This window comes from Protopterus annectens, chromosome 2.part2, assembly GCF_019279795.1.
Source record: "Protopterus annectens isolate FY-2018-M chromosome 2.part2, PAN1.0, whole genome shotgun sequence".
NCBI lineage: Eukaryota > Metazoa > Chordata > Ceratodontiformes > Protopteridae > Protopterus > Protopterus annectens.
The window spans coordinates 924,813,858-924,834,100 of record NC_056730.1 but is presented as its reverse complement, the minus strand read 5'-3'; the positions used below and the strand labels follow the sequence as shown (position 1 = coordinate 924,834,100).

The window sequence follows — 20,243 nt, the reverse complement described above, 5'->3', positions numbered from 1 at the left end:
CTTGATTACTCAGGATTTTATTCCTATGTACAATGTGGTGCTAAAGAATTGAAAGGCACTTAATTTCACCCTCACTTCTAAAGTTGCTGAGTGAGTGCTCATCAAAACAGAGTGCTGCTCATTTATTCCTGATAACAATGTTGAATAAAGCCAGAAGCAGAAAAACAAACGCTGTATAACAGCGGATTCATGGCAGGAATGATGCAACAACTGAATGCATAAAATCACTCACTCTTAATGTTTGACAAAAACAAAAAAGATATTCATTTAGCGCTTTCATCCACACCAAGGTGGACTTCATCAGAATACAATAAATCATTAATTGCTCACTTATATACCCCATTTTGGCACCATAATTTTTCATTAAACAATAAACCACTTAATTAAAATGCTACATAATTTAAAGTGAACGTGCTCTAGTACTAATTTGGCTAATACTGCCCTGAATTAGCTTGTAGCTATCCCTTACCAATACTACTTCCTTCTGTTAAAACTGTATAATACAAAACATTATAACTTCCTTTGACTACATGAACTGCATAATTTCAACCAAGACTGTCTAAAATGTTGTAAAATTATGTAAATTCATATTCCATACTATGTTGTGTCATATTAAGTGAAATACAAACCATACATATCCACATTCATTTCGATACTAAAAAAAACAGTGAAGCTAATACTGAATTAATAATATAATGTATATTAGCACAAGCTGTCGAACATTAAAAGTGAGTGATTTTATGCATCCAGTTGTTGCATTGTTCCTGCTGTGAATCCGTTATTATATAGCGTTTGTTTTTCTGCTTCTGGTTTTATTCTGTGTTGTTCTTACACTGTTTGTGGATTATTCGCTGATAAGAATGTTGCCATTTGTAGTCAACTAATAATAATTCAAAATGTTGCTGAACTTTCATAGGCTAAAGAAGCTGATAGTTCTCAGTGGGCATAGTTAACTAATATTTTCTCTGGATGCTGAAGGGTGTATTTTGAATTTTTTTATGCTTATAGGCATCAGAATTTTATTATTAGGGCACGTTTTATTTTTCCTTAAGACATGCATGTCAGTATCATAATCATCAGGTTAAATCAATACCAACGGTCATATTAGATAAAAATCAAAGTGAATTAGAAGAGGAAAATGAAGTTAGAACATTTTAGTAAAATTTATGACAGTGTTTTTAAGGGGGAACGTGGAAATGAGAGTAATGGAGGTATAATATGTAACTGAAAATGATTTACACTATGCAGATTGTCTTTATATTCCATCACACATAAGCATGCTTTTTTTTGCAAATAAGACCATGTTTTTGAAACAAGTATATAAAACTTGTTTGTGTCAGGGACAGAAGAAAATATGTGAAGAATGTCTGATAGCAAGTGATAAATTGCCCACTCATCTGAAAACTTGTAGCCATTGCATAGTCATAAATAGTATATGATGTAAGTGATGGGGAATGTGAAGGATGAGGCGTATAGAGAAGGGAAAATGTTAAGACAGTATTTCACTTTAAATATACTTTAATTTCAAGATGGATTCTTGTGTGTTTTCAGGCTGCTTCTGATGGTTTACTTCCTGACAATTATAAAAAACGCCAGCGTGGCAAAGTACAGAAAGTTCTGTTCTTTGCAGAAAGTTCTTTTACAGAATTTGGAGCTCGTCTAATACGGAAAGACAAAAGCAGAGTCAGGAGATCTTAGCAGAATTAATGCTGTAGTGCTTTGTTCATTGGTCAGTGGCTGTTATATGATTGTTACAATAATGTTGCTTTCGGTCAGAGAATTTAAGCCCCTACTATTTAGGGAGACAGGACCTTGATTTCCTAACTTCCTACATACATGCCTTTCTATGCAATAAAGGAGGTTATGATTCTCTGCTGAACTGTGCGAAGGCCATTTGGTAACTGAACACTGCCAAAGTCAAAGTACACATTTTTATGGTGGGCTGGATGGTTGTGTAAGGATGAGAAAAAACAAGTGAGGGAGTTTGTCATGGATGGGTAGTAATTGTGAGTTGTGTTTTTTTGTATGTGTGTATGTGGTTATAGACAACAGTTTGAGGCTGTTGTGTGGGGCCCCATATTAATTGGTGGATATGTTCCTATGGCACTATTTTGACCATGTTTCAGTCAAACAGATGTCACTTTTGGCCACACTTTCCCTGTATGTACACATTTGTATTGATAAAGTGTCATGGGTTCATCTGCAGATACTAGGCTATCATTCTGCATACTATTACATTTCTACCCAATAACCAGGTATAAGAATCAAACCATGCACCTTGCATCTCTGAGGTTAAGACCTTAACCATACAACAAACCCTCTCCCCATAGGTAAATACTAGGCTATCAGTTTGTAGGTTATTACAAGCCTAGCCAATAACCAGAGATAAGAATCAAACCTTGCCCTTGTATCTTTTAAGTAAAGACCTTAATCATTATTTCAAACCCTCTCCTGAGAATCAATCCCTGTACCTTGTACCTGTGATGTAACTGCCTTAACCACTATGCCAACGCTCAACCCCTTATGCCAACCCCCAACCATTTATGCCAACTTGATATGTGAGCTGCTGGGCAACATTTCCCTGTACAGTACTTGTAGGGAGTCTGTAGACATGGTACTGAATGCAACGGCCATGACTTTTCAGTGCGTAAGAGTACCCTGTCATTCACTCATCATACATACTCATTCACTCATCATACATACCCACATTTGGTAAATGTGGTAGGACTTGTGACACTGTACACATGCCTGCACATCCTACTGTAGGGCCATGTGATAATACAGGTATACAGACATTTTTGACATGTCACTGTAGTATGTTTAATGCTTGTTTATTTTACATCTGTGTACTGCTCTCATAGGTTATATGTTACATAATACAAGCAGTATAGTTTTTTTTCTCTTTCTCCCTCTATCACTTATCTTCATTTTCATATTTTCTTGGTTGTTTTAATTCTTTACATTTATATTTCTACTTTCCACAACATCTGCCACAGCTATGACAGTAGTGTAGCCAAGGTCCCCACACACCCATTAGGTCTAATCTTATCCCACCAGAGTTCTACCTGGCTCCAGGTCTGCTACCCCATCATGTGTGGTGGGTGTCTGACAGGTTGTGTCACCTACAGTTTCTGGAGATTGTAATGAGATTGCTATTTTCCCTCCAGTGGCACTGCCAGGGGTTCACACTTTGTTACCATGTGGGAGTTGGCAGAAGAGGTATGGTAGTTGGTGGACTGGTGGCTGGAAGCCTACGCTGGCCATCAAGAGAGGGTCCTCATGCAGCTTGAAGAGTCACACCACTGTCTGGCTCTACCTTCATCGGCTCAAGCAGGGTTCAGTGTGAAGTGACGGCACAGTACTGGCTGACCTGCCTCAGGGACTTGCACAGGCAGTGCAGATATATTAGGTTATACTCATCCTATCCCCCATCCTGGTGCTTCCCTTCCTTGTGTGTCATCTCCATCCCATGTCAGCTGTCCAGTCCTCTCCATCATCAACATCCTCCCTTTGACTATATATCTATAATGCAAATGTTTCAGCACCTCACCTGTCATTCACTGTTTATGTTTAATGGTTATTTTTTCTACCCCTACATCCAAACCTCTCCCCCATCTAATGTTTTACATTTATATCCTTCCCTGTCTTTCCTTCTAAAAAAAAAGGGCACCAGGCTGTTCCCGCAAAAAAGTATGCACTTCCACCCCTTCCCCACTCATGTTCTTACCCCATCTCCATTCACTTTCTTACCTACCCTGTTACCTTGTGCATGTTCCTCTGCTTGCTATGTCCCTGTTCCTAGTTTCCTGCACACCCATTTCCATTCCTTTTTAAAACAAGACAGATATAGACATTGCTGTAGGCCCTTTAATGTGACTTTAATCTTTCCCTTAGCTTCACTACATAGTATATGTGCATATGTTTAGGGGCATACATGTTACTTACTCAACAGTTCTCTTCATGTCAGTCCTGGCAGCTGGAAAGTCATGATTATGTAATCCAGGAGATTAAACGATGACAAACAGGAATATTGCACCTCATAACTTGTCTTCTAAATAATCTTGCCAAAAATGGGAGCTTACTAACAATCTAAGAATTCTGCAGTCAATTTGAATCTAAAGTAAGTTTTTTTAAGGGTATAGGTATTAAACACCTATTTTACATTTGATAGAAAACTATCAGTATTAATGAGGCTGAAACAGTCTGGAGAATGACTAGACTCAGGGATCCAAGCACAACTTAACTAGCCGAAATTGCTTTAATAGCATCTTCATCGCTGACATACCTAACATCAGGCCAAGGGAAAACAGAATAATCAATGCCAAGACCCCAGAGCTTACAAGGAAAGAAGGGATCCCAAATCCATGGCAACTTATCTCCAAAGAATTGTGCAAACTTCTCATAGCTATCAAAGCATAAACCTCTTCCAAGTGTTAAATTGCCTGGGTTTCACAGAGCATGCACTGTTTAGAAGGCTCCAGCCAAACAGGTTTGTATCCAAGAGATATTATTGGACATAAATATTGCATTCTTACCTCAGGAATTCTCATCCCAGGCCGCTCATCTATGGATTTTTTTACACTGCGTATTATGTGCAACTTGAAAATTAATAAAAGTAAAATGGAACTTGTATCCCCTTCCAGGGAGTGATAAATTAGTACCAGTACAATGTTTACACTCTATGTGATTCCCATGTATCCTATTTTATTTATTCATTGGGTTGGGAGGATGGCCTAATGGTTAAGGTGTTTGCCTTACAAACACAAGGTACAGGGTTTGAATCTCACAGGGGATAATTGGCTAGGCTTAAAATGGCTCGCAAGGGCAGTTAGCCTAGTACGAATATATATATATATATATGAAATATTATCTGTTTATTTTGATAATTGAGTTTGTACTCTGATCCAAGTATACCATTGTCTGGCATTATTCAGCCCATATAGCAAAAAAAATGCTATATAATGCAAAATAAGTGTACATATATATATTCATATTCTTATGATTTAACAAAATATCTAGACAGTATAATGCAGTCATATAATAAAAGTGCATGAAAAGGTAATACTAAACACAGAAAAATCTACAGCAATCATAGACAAAGTACAGATCACCACGCTAAACTGGATTGGCCAACAAGGATTATTTTAATGCTGTTTAACAGGTAGCAGTAGGCATTGTATAATAAAATGAAAAAGTAGCTGAGCAGAAGTAAGTCAGGATATTTTGTGTTAGGAGTATTGCGCTGAACCGAATAACTTAGAGAGTGACAGGTCTAGCAGCAAACAAGTTGTTGATAACATTACAAAGATGTATATTCAGCACAACACACATGCACATAAGATTTTTTAATGACATGGGAATTGGTAGGAAAGGTAGCATCAGGATAAAGGAATGACATATGAATGGTTATATCATAAAATAAAGATAATGGGATGCTGTTCCAGTAGAAACGTCAATACCTTAGTTATATCATAAAATAAAGATAATGGGATGCTGTTCCAGTAGAAACGTCAATACCTTAGTTATATCATAAAATAAAGATAATGGGATGCTGTTCCAGTAGAAACGTCAATACCTTCCAAAGATGGAGGTAAGATAGGGATATAATGAGCCACAAAAGAAGTACATGCAGAGCACTCAGGGAGCAAAAGATGTATTATTATTATTCTTATTGTTGTTGTTGTTGTTGTTGTTGCTGTCATAATGGATAAGACCTTTACCTTACAGGCACAAGGTACACAGTTCAATCTTGACCTCTAGTCACTGCCTGTTTGGAGTTTATATATTCTCTTTATGTTTGTATAAGGTTGCTCTTACCTCTCAAAAACATGCTGGGTGTTTCCACCTCCAGGATAGAAAGTACTGGGTTCAAACCTAACCTTCCAAACTGAACTTGAGACGTATGTCAGCAGAGTGCAACCAAAACTGTTTGGAGTCAACAGCAGCAGCACGGACTCCAGGTGGTGCCATCAGGGGTGGAGGAGGGGGAGTTGTTTAGACCAACCATTTTAAATGGTTTTGAGGTGCACAACATCCTCTAGATATCAAATAGTGAAAAAAGTGGCTCTAGGTGATGTGGTCATATTCACTAATGTTGACAAGAATGGATATCTGTATTTGCCAAGTAATAAGTGGGTTATTGGACCAGCCTACTCCGACTTATGCCATGGATGCATAATAATGGTGGGAGAGGTCTATACACCCCTACTGGTCAGTGCATGCCTGCCATAAACTCCAGCAATCCAGTGTCAAAAACTACTAGCCTAGCAATGTCTATTTGTCCAGCCAAGATTACTTGGGATAGCACTGTTGATTGAAAGCAGGGCATAAATCCAGTCAACCTGCCAAAAATGAACTAATGTTTAATGGGATGAGTATAGGTTCACTGACAAGATGCAGCTTGGAAGTGGAAGACATGGTATAGGAAGAAAGCTGACCATCTTGTATAACTGGGAGATGGGGGAGGGGCAGTGCAACAAATTCACTAAACTGGGGAAGGACAGACTAGAAATGGGAAGGAATTGTAGTGAAGAAGAGACTTCAGAAGTCAGTGAAAGATGTCATCAGAATTAGTGACAGATTCATGGCAATCAGACTCCAGGTAAGGATAGGGCAGTATTCATAATCTCAGCCTCTGACCCACAGCAGGGTTGTGACAACAAGGAAAAGAGTGCATTTAGGCAGCAGTAACAGGACCTACTCAATAAAGAAGGACAACATGAGTTGGTGTTGATAATGGGGGTCCTGAATGCTCATATTGGGACAGACATAACAGGATGTGAAGACTGCTTAAGTCCACATAGGTGAGACAACAGGAGTAGAGAAGGAGAAGCCATTCTAGACTTCTGTCTGGCAAATGTTTGATAGTGGCTAGTGCACAGTTCATTAAGAGAGACAGTCACAAGATCACATACAAGACTGGTCAACATGCAATTTAGGTAGACTTCATACTAGTAAGGAAAGGGCACTGGGGTAGAATCAGAAATAGCAAAGTCATCCTCAGTGAACGTGTTGGCACCCAGAGCATAGGTTCATAGATGTTTACTAGGCTAATGACTACAAGGGCCTTTTTAAGCCTAGCCATTCATCCCAAATGTCTAACAAGTTCTGATACCCTTGATAAGTGTAAGCATGGGCCTGGAAGATGAACCATTTACAGGTTACCTGTGTCCATTAGAGACATAGGTGCCAAACCAGGTCTGAATTTCCAGTTTCCCATACAATTTTCCAAGCTGCACTTGAATTGGGGAGCCTGTTCCATAGACGCGGTAGTCTCTAGGATACATACCTGTCTCTCCAGCAGATCCTATTTATATCACAGGCAAGATATAAGTCTTTAGAATGGGTAATTCGGGTGCTGTTTGTTTTGTGGATATGCAGGAGGTCCATCAGAGTGGGGTTTGACAATGCTCTGTATGCCAGGGATACATCTCCCCTCAAAAACCTGTAGGAGGCAGAATACAGGGATAGGGCCTTGAGGCGGTCTGCATAGGACATTTTACTTACACCCTGTATTATTTTAGTGAGGAATCTCTGTGGACATTCCAGTTGTTGGATATGCCTGGTTAGGTACATACCAAAGGGGACACTGTACTCAATGATAGGTCTGATGAATACCGAATACAGTGGAACAATGACTTCCTTGGACTTAGATGCCATACCTTTGTTTATAAGTTGCACAACATAGAATGATTTCCTGACCACTGTAGGCACATGATGGTCAGAGGCTAGATTACTATCTATGTGTGTCCCTAAGTTCCTGACTACTGGGTTAACTCTAAGGAGTGTGTTGTCAATATGATAGTTACCAGGAATGGATGACTTCCCAAAAAACACTATTATGCATTTCTTGGCATTTAGTCTTAGTCCATGGCTCTGACACCAGTTGTCTGTCTGTGTCATCCCCTCTTGGAGAACATTTTTGTCAGTGTGAGATTCAATGACAGTTCCTAATTTGCAGTCATCTGCAAATTTAGTCAGCCAGAGACAACTGACATTGGCCTTGACTTCTGAGAAGTAAATGTCAAAAAGGAGTGGTTCAGTGACTGATCCCTGAGGGACTCCACTTGTGATTGGCCTCTATGTAGAGGTGGACTCCCAGTAATAACTTCCTGAGTCCTGTCTGTGAGCCAGTTGACTATCCATTGGATATGGGTTTGTACCTAACCTCTTAAGTTTGTCAACAATGCCCGAGTGGGGGATTGTGTCAAATGCCTAGACAGTGTGAACAATTTTGCCCTCATCCATTGCTTTGGTGACCTTCTCAAAGAAGTAAAGCAGGCTGAGTAGGCATGATCTGCCATTGACGAAACCAAACTGGGTTGGGTCCAGTGTCTAGAGATTTACTATATCTCTGTTGATCATCTCCATGATAATTCTTTCCATGGCTTTACATACAAAAATAGTAAGACTCATGGGTCTGTAGTTTCCAGGGTCTGTAGATGGCCCAACTTTGTGTAGAGGAATGACTTTTGCCTTTCTCCATACATGAAGCATGAAACCTGTTTGGAGGCTACAGTTAAACAGTAATTCCAGAGGCCCTGACAGGTCATGTTTCATGCTATTTAGAAGGCATCCTGGGACATTGTCTGGGCCCATTGATGCAGTGTTCTTGGTCTTAGAGAGAGCATCAAGGACCTGTTACCTAGTGATAGTAAGGGGAGTTATACTTGACAATATTTCCTGGGGAAGGTTGAGAGAGAGAGGGGTAAAGCTGGAGCTGAATTTATCAACAAACTACTGGAGTCCACAATTAGCTGCAAGCAGTAGTCAAAGAAAGCTCTAAAATCAACAGAGTAGGCTGAAGACATGACAGCTGACTGAAGTGAAAGCACTGGAGTTCAAGGAAATACACAGGGCTCTAGCACTTGAGAAAGAAGAGAAAATAGGTGAAGTGGAAAAAGAATAACAGCATCTCAGCACAAAATGTGTGAAGACTACAGTACACATATGTTTCCAAGCCAGGTATGGAAAAAAGATGCATATGTAAATCTGGTGGTGGGATGCAGAAGTTCAGAAAGTTATCAAATGAAAGAAGGAGTGCAGGAAGAAGTAAGAAACAGAAAAGACAGATCAGGCTAAGAAGAAAAGCTATCTGGCAAGCAAAGAGGCTGAGATAATTTGCAATGGCAAATATGTTGTCAGAGAAACTCTACCAGCGTCTGGACAGTAACTCAGAAGGTGACACAAAGAAACTCTATCAGACTGCAAGGCAAAGACAGAAAGATAAAGGTAAAGAAGATACCCAGACACCATGCATAAGGGATGCTAACAACAATATGCACACCAGTCCAGAGGATATCAAAAGCAGATGGAAAGATTTCTTCCAGAAGCTACTGAATGAAGAAAAAAATCTCAAAGAAGCTGCATTGCCCCTTGCACAATCTGCAATGAAAACTTACTCTAGAACAAATAAGACCATCACTAAGGAAAATAAAGTCAGGCAAAGCAGTAGGCTCAGATGAAGTCATGGCAGATGTGATGAAGATTCTGGGTGAGACGGGGAGAAATGGCTCCTGAAGGTACTCATAGCAGTATGGAGAGAAATGCATATCCTAGATGGCTGGAGAATAGGCACTCTAGTGGCAAGGTGCAAGAACAAAGCGAGACATTCATAACTGTGGGTAGTACAGAGGTATCAAACTCCTGTCACACTGCAAGTGCTGGACAGGGTGAATGATAAACCAAATATACAGAGTAGTAGAAAGTAAGATTTGAGATGAGCAGTTTGGATTCAGAGGGGATATAGCACAACTTATTTTAGTGGGACAGACAGTAAAGAAGAAGTTTGAGAGCAGGAAAGATTCCAACTGGGCATTCCTAAACTTGGAGGAATCACATGACAAGGTCCCAAGAAAGATTACTTGGGCAGTGCTGAGGTGGTTAGAATACTCAGAAACACTGACAGAATTAGTTAAGACTATTGGACAAGGACCAGGACAGTAACTCAATGGCCCATGTAGAAACAGTATTTGGACTCAGAGAGGGATGCTGACTGGGAGTATGCATGTGTCAAAGTTCAGTTGTCTTTTTCATATTGATGATGGACTACATTAGCAAACAGATTGGAGTAGACAGATCATCAAGAGCTGCTATATGCAAACAATGTGGCATTACAAGCAGATTCTGAACAGGAACACCAGCAAATGATAGGGAATGGAATGTGAAACTGAAGGCACATGGGATGAAACTGAATACAGGCCAAACAGTTGTTATGATGGCAGTGGGGAGAAATCAGAAGAAACTGAAAACTGAGATACAAGGAAATATAGTAGAACAAGTAAACTGCTTCATGTATCCGAGAGACGTGCTTGAGGATAAGGGAAGTCTGAATGGAAAGGTTAAAGTTTGAATCCGAGGAGCTACAGTTAACTGGCACAGCATGTCAGGGATAGAGTGCGACAGAAGAATGCCCAAGAATCTGAGAAGTCAAGTGTACATAACACTGCTATGACCAGTACTTCTGCATGGCACAGACACCTGGACAGTGAAAGTAGGGTACCTGAGGTGATGGAGATGAAGTGACTGAGATGAGTGGTAGGATACACACTGTGGAACAGATGAAGAAATTAGGAAATCAGAGCAGAAATCAAAGTTGCAGAGAAGGCCAAGTACAGCTGATTATGATGTTTGGTCACATTTGCAGGAAAGCAGAAGACACTTTGTTGTAGAAGACTTGGGGGAGACAGAAAAAAGGCAAAATGAAATGAGGATGTCCAAGCAAGAGATTGATTTATTCTGTCAGAGAAGATCTGTGGCAGCCACTCATGGCAGGGGATCTGACACGCTGACCCTTTGTAGAAAAAATCATTATTAAATAGTGTTTGTTCTCTTACATTTTCTTGATTCAAAGGATATGAGTCTAAGGAAGATGGACTATGTTAGGAGAATACTCTTGCATTTCATCAAGTTGTAACTTTAACATTGTACGTTTACTGAGAACATGCACTGCGTCTGTTTGAGCACTACTGAACCAGCATGTTTGTGACACCATTCACGTTAGCATGTTAAGTGTCAGATGTGCTCTTTCTTTAAGTCTAATAAGCCTGACAATAATGATCAGCAGTAATCAACTGATTCAGATACCCTTTTTTAGTGGCACCCCTTTTTGTCTATAACATATCCATTGCTGATGCAACCTTGGTGCAAGTTACATGAAGTAAGAGGGTGAAGAGTTGAAACCCCTTGGATGTGGGGTGTATGGGGAGCTTACTACCCACATCAGCTGTGGCGACTACATTTTTTTGTTTTGTTTTCAAATTATTATTTTAAGGAAACAGGACATTAATAAAACAGGAATTGATTTTGCATGCCATAATTATGCTTCGAGTGGGGCAGGGGCTAGTAATATAAATCTTGATATCCTGTTAATGAGAGTCTAGAGAATGAGGCAGTTACTTACAGTTACGGTTGCCCATACTCAGTTGACAGCAGTTAAAGACTCCTTTGACAGCAGCTGACCTAATCTAAGAAATATGCCAATTATCCATCTAAATACATATAACTGGGCATTTATTTATTCATTTTTTGTGATGTAATACAAAATTGGAATTTGAGTTAAATTCATACTATACACTGAGGAACATGTAATGAGAGACACGTTCAATTAAAAAAATTAGAACAAATGATACGGTAGATTTTAAGTACTGTAATTCATGTACAAGATGTCCCAAAATAAAGTATGTAGTTTAGTTTAGGCTGTTACTTGGATATTTACATTAGAACAAATGATACGGTAGATTTTAAGTACTGTAATTCATGTACAAGATGTCCCAAAATAAAGTATGTAGTTTAGTTTAGGCTGTTACTTGGATATTTAGATTAGAACAAATGATACGGTAGATTTTAAGTACTGTAATTCATGTACAAGATGTCCCAAAATAAAGTATGTAGTTTAGTTTAGGCTGTTACTTGGATATTTAGATTTAATCTGCTTCATTGAAATGTCCAGGTATCGCTGCATTCCCCTGTTTACGTCACTCTCATAAGCAGAATAATGTGCAATTGCTACGCCATTTGCATACTTCATTAGGTTTATGCTTGACAGATTCTGTTGATATAGAATACTGAAAACAGAAAATAACATGAGGCCTACAAAAGTTTCTTTAGGCACCCAAGAATAAATCTTTAACAGTCACTAAACATCTCTTAAAAAAAGTAAGTGAGCAGTGGCAGACATCTTCTGGAAATCCACTTAGCTGACGGATATGACTTAGAAAAGAACCACTTACAGTATCAACTGCACTGGAGTTATTTAGAAAGACTGCTCCAGTAAGAAACTGTCAGTGCTCTTAGTATGTTATCCAGTAACTGCAGTCGTGTTAGTATGACCAGAATAGAATCCATGTTGGTGTCTGTTTAAGATATCGTATTTATTCGAGTAGTCGTCATTTAAAGTGAGATTAGTTTTTCATGCTCTTTATAGGGTATGGCAAGAGGGAAATTTGATGATAGTATTATGGATGAGGGAGGCTATACATTTCGGAGATAGGTGATAATAGGTGTTTTCTTCCAGTCAGTAGGGCTGGCAGTCTAAGATAAAAATGGCTATGTGACCTATTAGCAGGCACATTATTCAATCCGATTACATGCAGTTTTTTGTTTAATATGATTAATTAGTCTGAAGTGAAATATAGCAAATTTCGAGATTGAGAAAGACCAGAGTAAACTGAGGTATGGCTAGATTTATACCAAAGAAAAATTCTTGAAGTAAAATACTGGCAGTTTGGGTATCAAAAGGGGCTCAAAACTATCAGTTGGCATGTTGTGTCCAACATTTATTTTATTTTATTTTACATTTATTTACCAGGATAGTCCAACTGGATACATGTCCATTTTCAGTGGAGGCCTGGGGAGAAAAGCTCCAAATAGACAAACTTACACAGATTACACTAGAAGTTGGATAACATTAGAAAATATAAAACAAAGTGATTATGTACAATAGTTTAGTAGTGTTCCCTAGTAGGGCAATCCTCATGGACAGACACAATTAAAAGCATAAGACATCAGACTGGATATAGAGCTTGGTGACGTAGTTGCATGTTGTGATATTTACAGATTATGCTTTCAGTTTATAACTTAATCAGGGTTGATACATGGGCAAAGACAGTTCACTTTGAGATACTGTTTGAGTTTTTTTTTGCAGAGACTTTTGGAGGATTGTAGGGTTATATAGTTTGGCAACGAATTCCAGGTTTTGCCAACAAAGTTGGCAAACAGGGATACACCAGCAAAGTTATTAGTTTTGTGGGTTTGGACCAGTAGTTTGTTGGCTGACCTTAGGGAATCTCAGGTTGCTATATGGCTTAATAATATTTATAAGTGAGGGGGTATCCTCAGGGTAGTACAGAATTGTGTGCACTATTAAGAGCTGATTGAATTGAATTAAGCTGGGCAGTTCTAGCTACTCTAGTTGTTTCAGGTTCTGACAGTGATGAATTCTATAGGTGGAGCCAGTGGCGAATCTGGCAATATGATTGTAGCTATGGGACAGCTAACCTAGCTCAGATTTGTTGAGGTTTGAGAGTACAGGTGAGGCATATAATAGAGTAGAGAGTAGGTCTGACCGGGCAATTGCAATCCTAGCCAGCGGGGTTAAAAATGTCTTGTTTCTATACAGTGATCCAAGCTTCTTATTGATGGTATGTACGGTTTTGTTGACTTGTAGGTCAAATTTGAGATTATTGTCCATGATAACCCCTAGAAGTTTGGTGTGTTGTTCTGGGGAGATAGTGGTACCATTGTTAGACGTGACAGAGAATGAATGTGTGGCAGATCTACTAGTGGGGGTGAAGAGTAGAAGTTTAGCTTTATTGGGGTTCAGCAGTAGGCAGTGGTTGGTGAGCCATTTCTCAATAGTGTTAAATGCATTTTGGGTTAGGATTTGCAGTTCGGATGGGGAGGTGGCTGAGCAGATCAGAGTGGAATCATCTGCATATTGAATGCAGGTAGCTTTAGGGATAGCAGTGTGAAGGTTGTTGATAAAAATAGAGAAGAGTAGTGGACCTGCTGGACACCAAGTGTGAGGGGTAGCTGGCTGGAGAGTTTGCCATGCCATAGTACCGCCTGTTGTCTACCAGTCAGATAGGACTGGAACCACTAGATTGAGTGCTTATTGAGGGAAATAGATTTTAGAGAAAGAATGAGAAGTTCATGGTTGAACATGTCAAAGGCTTTTGATATGTCAAGAAAGAGGGCGGAGGATAGCCTATTGTCATTCCTGTTTTGGTTTATGGCATTAGTAAAGGAAAGGAGGGCTAAGGTGGTGCTGTGGTATGGCCTGAAAACATGCTGGGAGATGGATAGTAAGTTATTCTGTGAAAGGTATTGCATTAGTTGCTTGTGTACACATTTCTCCATTATTTTGGCTAGTGGGGAAAGAATGGCAATGGGTCTATAGTTGGATATGTCTGTAAAACTACCACCTTTATGGAGTGGGATGACATGGGATATTTTCCAGAGGGAGGGGATAGCGCTTTCGGATAAGTTTCTGTTGATAAGGATAGATATGGGATATGCAATGGCATCTGCAGCTATTTGTAGGTACTCTGCAGGGAGGAGGTCAGCAGCGAGGGTGGTAGGTTTTAGTTTTTTTGTAAGTGGTTTGATAAAACTAGTGGATATCATTTGAAAGCTAAATTGGGGGTGATTAGTGGGTAGATTAGGGGTATGGTTTAAGTTTGTGGGGGTTAGTTGATTTGCTAGGGATTGGATTGTTTCAGTGAAAAAGTTATTATAAGCGCCAGCTATGGTCTCTGGGGAACTATGGGTGTGGTTAGCCGGGATTGGGGTGGTAGATTGACCTGGATGAAGTAGTTGATTTAAGCCTGCCCAGAACTTTTGAAGGCTGTTTTGTGTTTTTGTAGGAGATTTTGGTAGAAGCTTTTTTTATCTAGTAAAATAGATTTTTTGTATCATTCCTGAGTTGACAATATTTTAGATGGTCAAGTGGGGCTTTAGTTGTTCTCCAGCTGGCCCAGGCTCTGTTTCTAGTTTTGATTTTAGATTTGGTATCTTTTGTGAGCCATGGTGCTGTGTTTGATCTAGATTTTATTGTACGTGCTGGAGCATGGGAATCAAGGATTCTTAGGAACTTAGTGTTAAAGTGAGCTATAGCCTCTTCTAATGGTAGATTTTTTTAGTTTTGACCAGTCAACTGCTTTTAGTTCATTTAGGAATATAGCAGTGTCAAAGTTTTTCCTGTTTCTAAGTGTTTTATATTTGGTCTGGTGAGGGTTTCCTGAATTATGTTTTATGATATAGGTTAGTAAATGGTCGCTAAGGTCATCAGGAAGAGTGCCAGCCGTGTACATTTGGGGTTGGTTATTAACTAGGATCCTGTCTAGGATACTTTCCCTGTTGGTCGGTTTGTTTATCCTAGTGGGAGAGATTATGGTCTGTTTAAACCCAGATAAGTTTATAGGAGTGAGGGGGGGTTGGAGGATCAGGAGTGCCAGTCGGTATTGAAGTCACCAAGAACTATGGTTTCTTGTGGATATTTAGTGGATAACCAGTATAGGATATCCTCTAGGGTATTTAAGTTGTTGCCTGGTGGAATGTAAGCACAGACGATGTTCAAGCATTTGTTCTGGTTAATCTGTAGTTTGGGTATGAGGAGTTCTGCATTATTGAATTGGGGTGGTTGAATGGTCTCTCTATTAACAGTTAGAGTATTTTTGTAAAGGACTGTTATCCCACCTCTTTTCCTTGTAGTACGGTCTAACCAGTGAATATTATATCCTGAAGGTGGTATTCCTATTCATTTCCTGGAGGTAGTATTCCTATTGATTTATTTCCAAAAATAAAATAGGGTGAGTTAGCAAAAAGTTTTGACTGGATATGAGGTACATGACTTTGGGCTATGTATTCATTTTTAATCAAAATCCAAATGGTAATTTTTCTCACTTATTTTTCATATCAATAAACAAGAGCATGTGGTTCAACAGGACAGAGGATTTAAGAACATAAACCTACATAACAAGGTTATTTGAAGGAAATCACATTGCATAGATTTTGACAAGCTCAGCAACAGAGATTCAGATACATCAGTGCATTTTGTCTGTTTAGCTAGTATTAGTCTGTTATGCTAGATCTCAACAGCTGTTACATGACATCTCATATTGTAAGGTAAACATTGAGATTCCATCACTGAAGTAAGCATTTCAGAGAAAAACACAGATGCTGTTATCACCTTCTGAGGCCTGGGGGATCAGAAAACTTTTTTATCTACTGGAATTCTTTCCTTGTTTGTCAAAAAAAAAATCTGCCACATAAAGTACACGTGAGAGAATTATCATGGATCACATTAGAATGCCACTAAGCAGCCAAGTCTCATGATAGCAAAACTTCTTTCTTCAGTAAACAATCTAAATGCAACTATGGAATGGTTCTGTTACAAGAGCAGTCCCCAAAACAGCAGTCTACAATGTAGCCCTGTAACTTAACATCTCAATATTTGTCTTCCATTCACACACACACACACACACACACACACACACACACACACACACACACACACACACACACACACACACACACACACACAAAGAAGGCTGAATCTCCAATGGAAGCAGTAGGCCAAAACAGCAAACAAAAACAAAATTGGTAATTAACACTTCCAAATCAGTCTAATTCTGACAATCTGCTTGTCATACCATAAAAATATCCCAATATACCAAAATATTTTAATAAACTCTACCAACATTTTCTTAAAATGTAGATGTATTCGGTGATGAAAACAATATAAACTGCCAAATAATTTCCTCCCCAATATTCTTTACAGCTGTACAAATAGTAAAGACACCAGTCTAGTAAAGACTGCAAACCACACTTTGGGAACAGTCTGTTACTTATGCAGAAAAAAAAAACTTAAAGGGAAATAATATTAAATTACTTTCAATAATAAGCAGTAATGAGATTGTGCAGGAGGTGATGTTGCACATTTTTTTTCTGAGGATTAAGTCTAGGTGTTTGGTAGGCATTATTTTGTGACTGTAATAATCTATGACTTCTAAAAAAAATCAAAGGTTTTATGAGGCACCAAGAAAAATAATTGAATGCAAAATGAGGAATGCTCTGCAAAATCAGGGACAACTGAAAATATGCAGAGCTAATTATACAGTATTTTATAAAGTGTGTTTATCCCTAAACTAGGTTCAGTTAAAAAAAGAGACAATGAAATTATAATACCAACAATCAGTGTTGGTGGTAGAGGTATCCAGGATTTCCTCAGCTGTGCATCTGCCATTTGAACTCCATCATTGTGGTCTCACTCCAGTGGTCATGGGGAAATACTGCACAACCCACATCATAACCACTGATTACTGCTAATAGAGAACAAATTAATGTAATTGTAAAACAATGGTGTTTTACAAACAGGATAGTAGGGTTCTTACCAGCATTTTATGATATAATCCATAGTTACACAGATTCCTGTTTTGAAACAAATTAATACTGTAATAACCATATCGTGCAAACTGTTGCGGTATTAAACCAGAACCAAGCATCAGTACAAAATAACATCTGCTTTCATCAATTTCATGAAACCAAGTAGACTGTAATCTTTAAAAGTTAACGTTCCAACACAGATAATAGAATGCAAGGGTACAAATGCACAAATAATTAGCAAAACGTAACAAGCAGGTATGTAAAATTATTTTTGACATAAAACGTGAGCTACAGAAATATGAATTTATGAAACCATTCTGTCTGACAGCAGCTCTCCAAATGAGAAAAAGCCCATGAAGATTGAAGAAAATGCTTGAATGTCCATTATAAACCTGTATTTTAAAATTTTTGCTAAGGCAGCACTTACATTTCCCAAAATAAAAAGGCTAATACATATTATCAAGAATACCTTGGGAGCTCCAAATATCACAAATTCAGTTCACAACAGCTTGTACTAAAGCAGGAATACAGGTTCTGTGGTTGGACTCAATACAGATTACCAAGTCAGATTTAAGGAGAGAAGACTCCCCAAATCATTCTGTTGAATCCTTTGGTCATTTGAATGTCTGTGTGGCAGAAAGGGGTCAGACGAGCCTAATCATACCATGTGTGGATGAGAATATCGCAATTTAACAGGAAATAATAATTCACAGCACCCTGGAGTGGACTACATTTAGCTTAGGGTATCGTTAAGGTCCAAAGAATTTGGCAAAATATAGTTGATGAGTTTTATTTGCTCACATATGACAGGGTACATCAAATATGCTTTTCTCAGGGATAGCTAAATCTTGACATAAGGGCTACTTTATGTCTTTGATACTCATGTCCTATTCCATTTGCTGCTAATATTAAGAATCACATTGGCAGCTTTAATTTTGCTTTGCATTTGAACCACATAGTCTTGCCACAAATCATTTAGAGATACTACAGTCATTTTGAAATGTGGGCTGTATTATTTCAGCCATCGTCCTTATAGGTCATACCTATTTTTTCTGCTCAAGATTAAATAAATATATCCATGTCGTCTAATATTCACCACATATGGCTCACATAGTCACTTTCTTCTCATGATATCCAAGTCTACATAAATTCTAAGCACTGCATTAATTAAGTATACTGTACATTATACATTTATTTTTATTCAAAGAAAGGTCTGTAACTTGTAGAAACAACACCATACCTGAATATGCTTGGAAACCCAGTGTCGTAAAACATTCAGAACTCGATTTGTCGCTGCTCTGCGTATTATAAATTCTTTATCACATATTCTCTCTGTATTATTAAACCCTTAAAAACAAAATATCAGTTAATCATTTACATCACTACTGCAAAACAAGTAATTACCTTGCATTCATGAGGTAAAACTTATCTATTCATTTTACAAAAAAGACGTCTACGTCCACTTAATAAAATGTATTCTCTTAAAAAAGCTTACAAAAGGCTCACTGTATAATTTTAGTAAGCTAGAGATAAATATGGAGGAGACTGGCATATTAAAGGTCTAGCTGACAGATGACGGCAGTGAATTAACTACGTAACTATTTAACTATGCAAGTTTTCCAGTCTTTTGTTTTTTCTAGGAAATGATCATTATTCCTTTGCATGTTGTGGCCTGTTAAAAGGTTAACATCAGTGAAGCATAAAGTAACCAGGGATCTCTCTAGAGTGACTATATATGCCCTATTAACTTAGATGAACGACCAGATATGTGTTCTAACTTTGATGGATACACACTGGCTAGAGTATAAATTGTCATCTAGCACTGTACATTGATCTTTAATGATGCCATTTTTATAATATAACTTTTTGTGATCATAGTTTATGTTCATTTTGTCAATTTTCATGATGTTAGGTTTACCAACATTAATGATATGATGATTACCATTGCACCAGATACATTTATTAGACTATTTTGAACAATTTTGCCATTTTTTACTGAAGTACATTACACAATACACAGTTAACAGCACATTTGATTATCCACAGCCTACTTCATGAATTTATATCTGAGAAGAATTGTCCAAACAGAACTGATCACAGGACAGCTCTCAATGGCAAACCACTGACAATCCAAATTAGAATATACAGGAGCCCCACACCCAAGCTGTTGTACCCAATTATTTTTGCAAGTTCAATTAGATCATATTTTTGCAAACAGCTTTTGTATCCAAACATTATGTTGAGTGATACAGAATTTTTGTCGTTTGCTGGTATTGTGTTCAGTGATATAGAACTTGTAGTACTGTTTTGTCATTTGCTGATGAGTTCAGTGATACAGAATTTGTAGTACTGTTTTGTCATTTGCTGATGTTGTGTTCAGTGATGTAGAATTTGTAGCACTGTTTTGTCATTTGCTGATGTGTTCAGTGATACAGAATTTGTAGTACTGTTTTGTCATTTGCTGATGTGTTCAGTGATACAGAATTTATAGTACTGTTTTGTCATTTGCTGATGTTGTGTTCAGTGATATAGAATTTGTAGTACTGTTTTGTCATTTGCTGATGTGTTCAGTGATACAGAATTTGTAGTACTGTTATGTCGTTTACTGATATGTTCAGTGATATAGAATTTGTAGTACTGTTTTGTCATTTGCTGATGTGTTCAGTGATACAGAATTTATAGTACTGTTTTGTCATTTGCTGTTGTTGTGTTCAGTGATATAGAATTTGTAGTACTGTTTTGTCATTTGCTGATGTGTTCAGTGATACAGAATTTATAGTACTGTTTTGTCATTTGCTGATGTGTTCAGTGATATAGAATTTGTAGTACTGTTTTGTCATTTGCTGATGTGTTCAGTG

The 20,243-nt window shown here is 38.2% G+C and overlaps 1 protein-coding gene across 1 annotated transcript in view; it reads right to left on the bottom strand.

Moving 5' to 3' along the window:
* Nucleotides 1-20,243, bottom strand: part of RASGRF2 (Ras protein specific guanine nucleotide releasing factor 2) — a 1,933,635-nt gene that overhangs the window by 450,694 nt on the left and 1,462,698 nt on the right. The window contains exon 18 of the mRNA XM_044064238.1: nt 18,626-18,732. Within this exon, the coding sequence (XP_043920173.1) occupies nt 18,626-18,732 (107 nt within the window). The remainder of the gene's footprint in view (nt 1-18,625; nt 18,733-20,243) is intronic.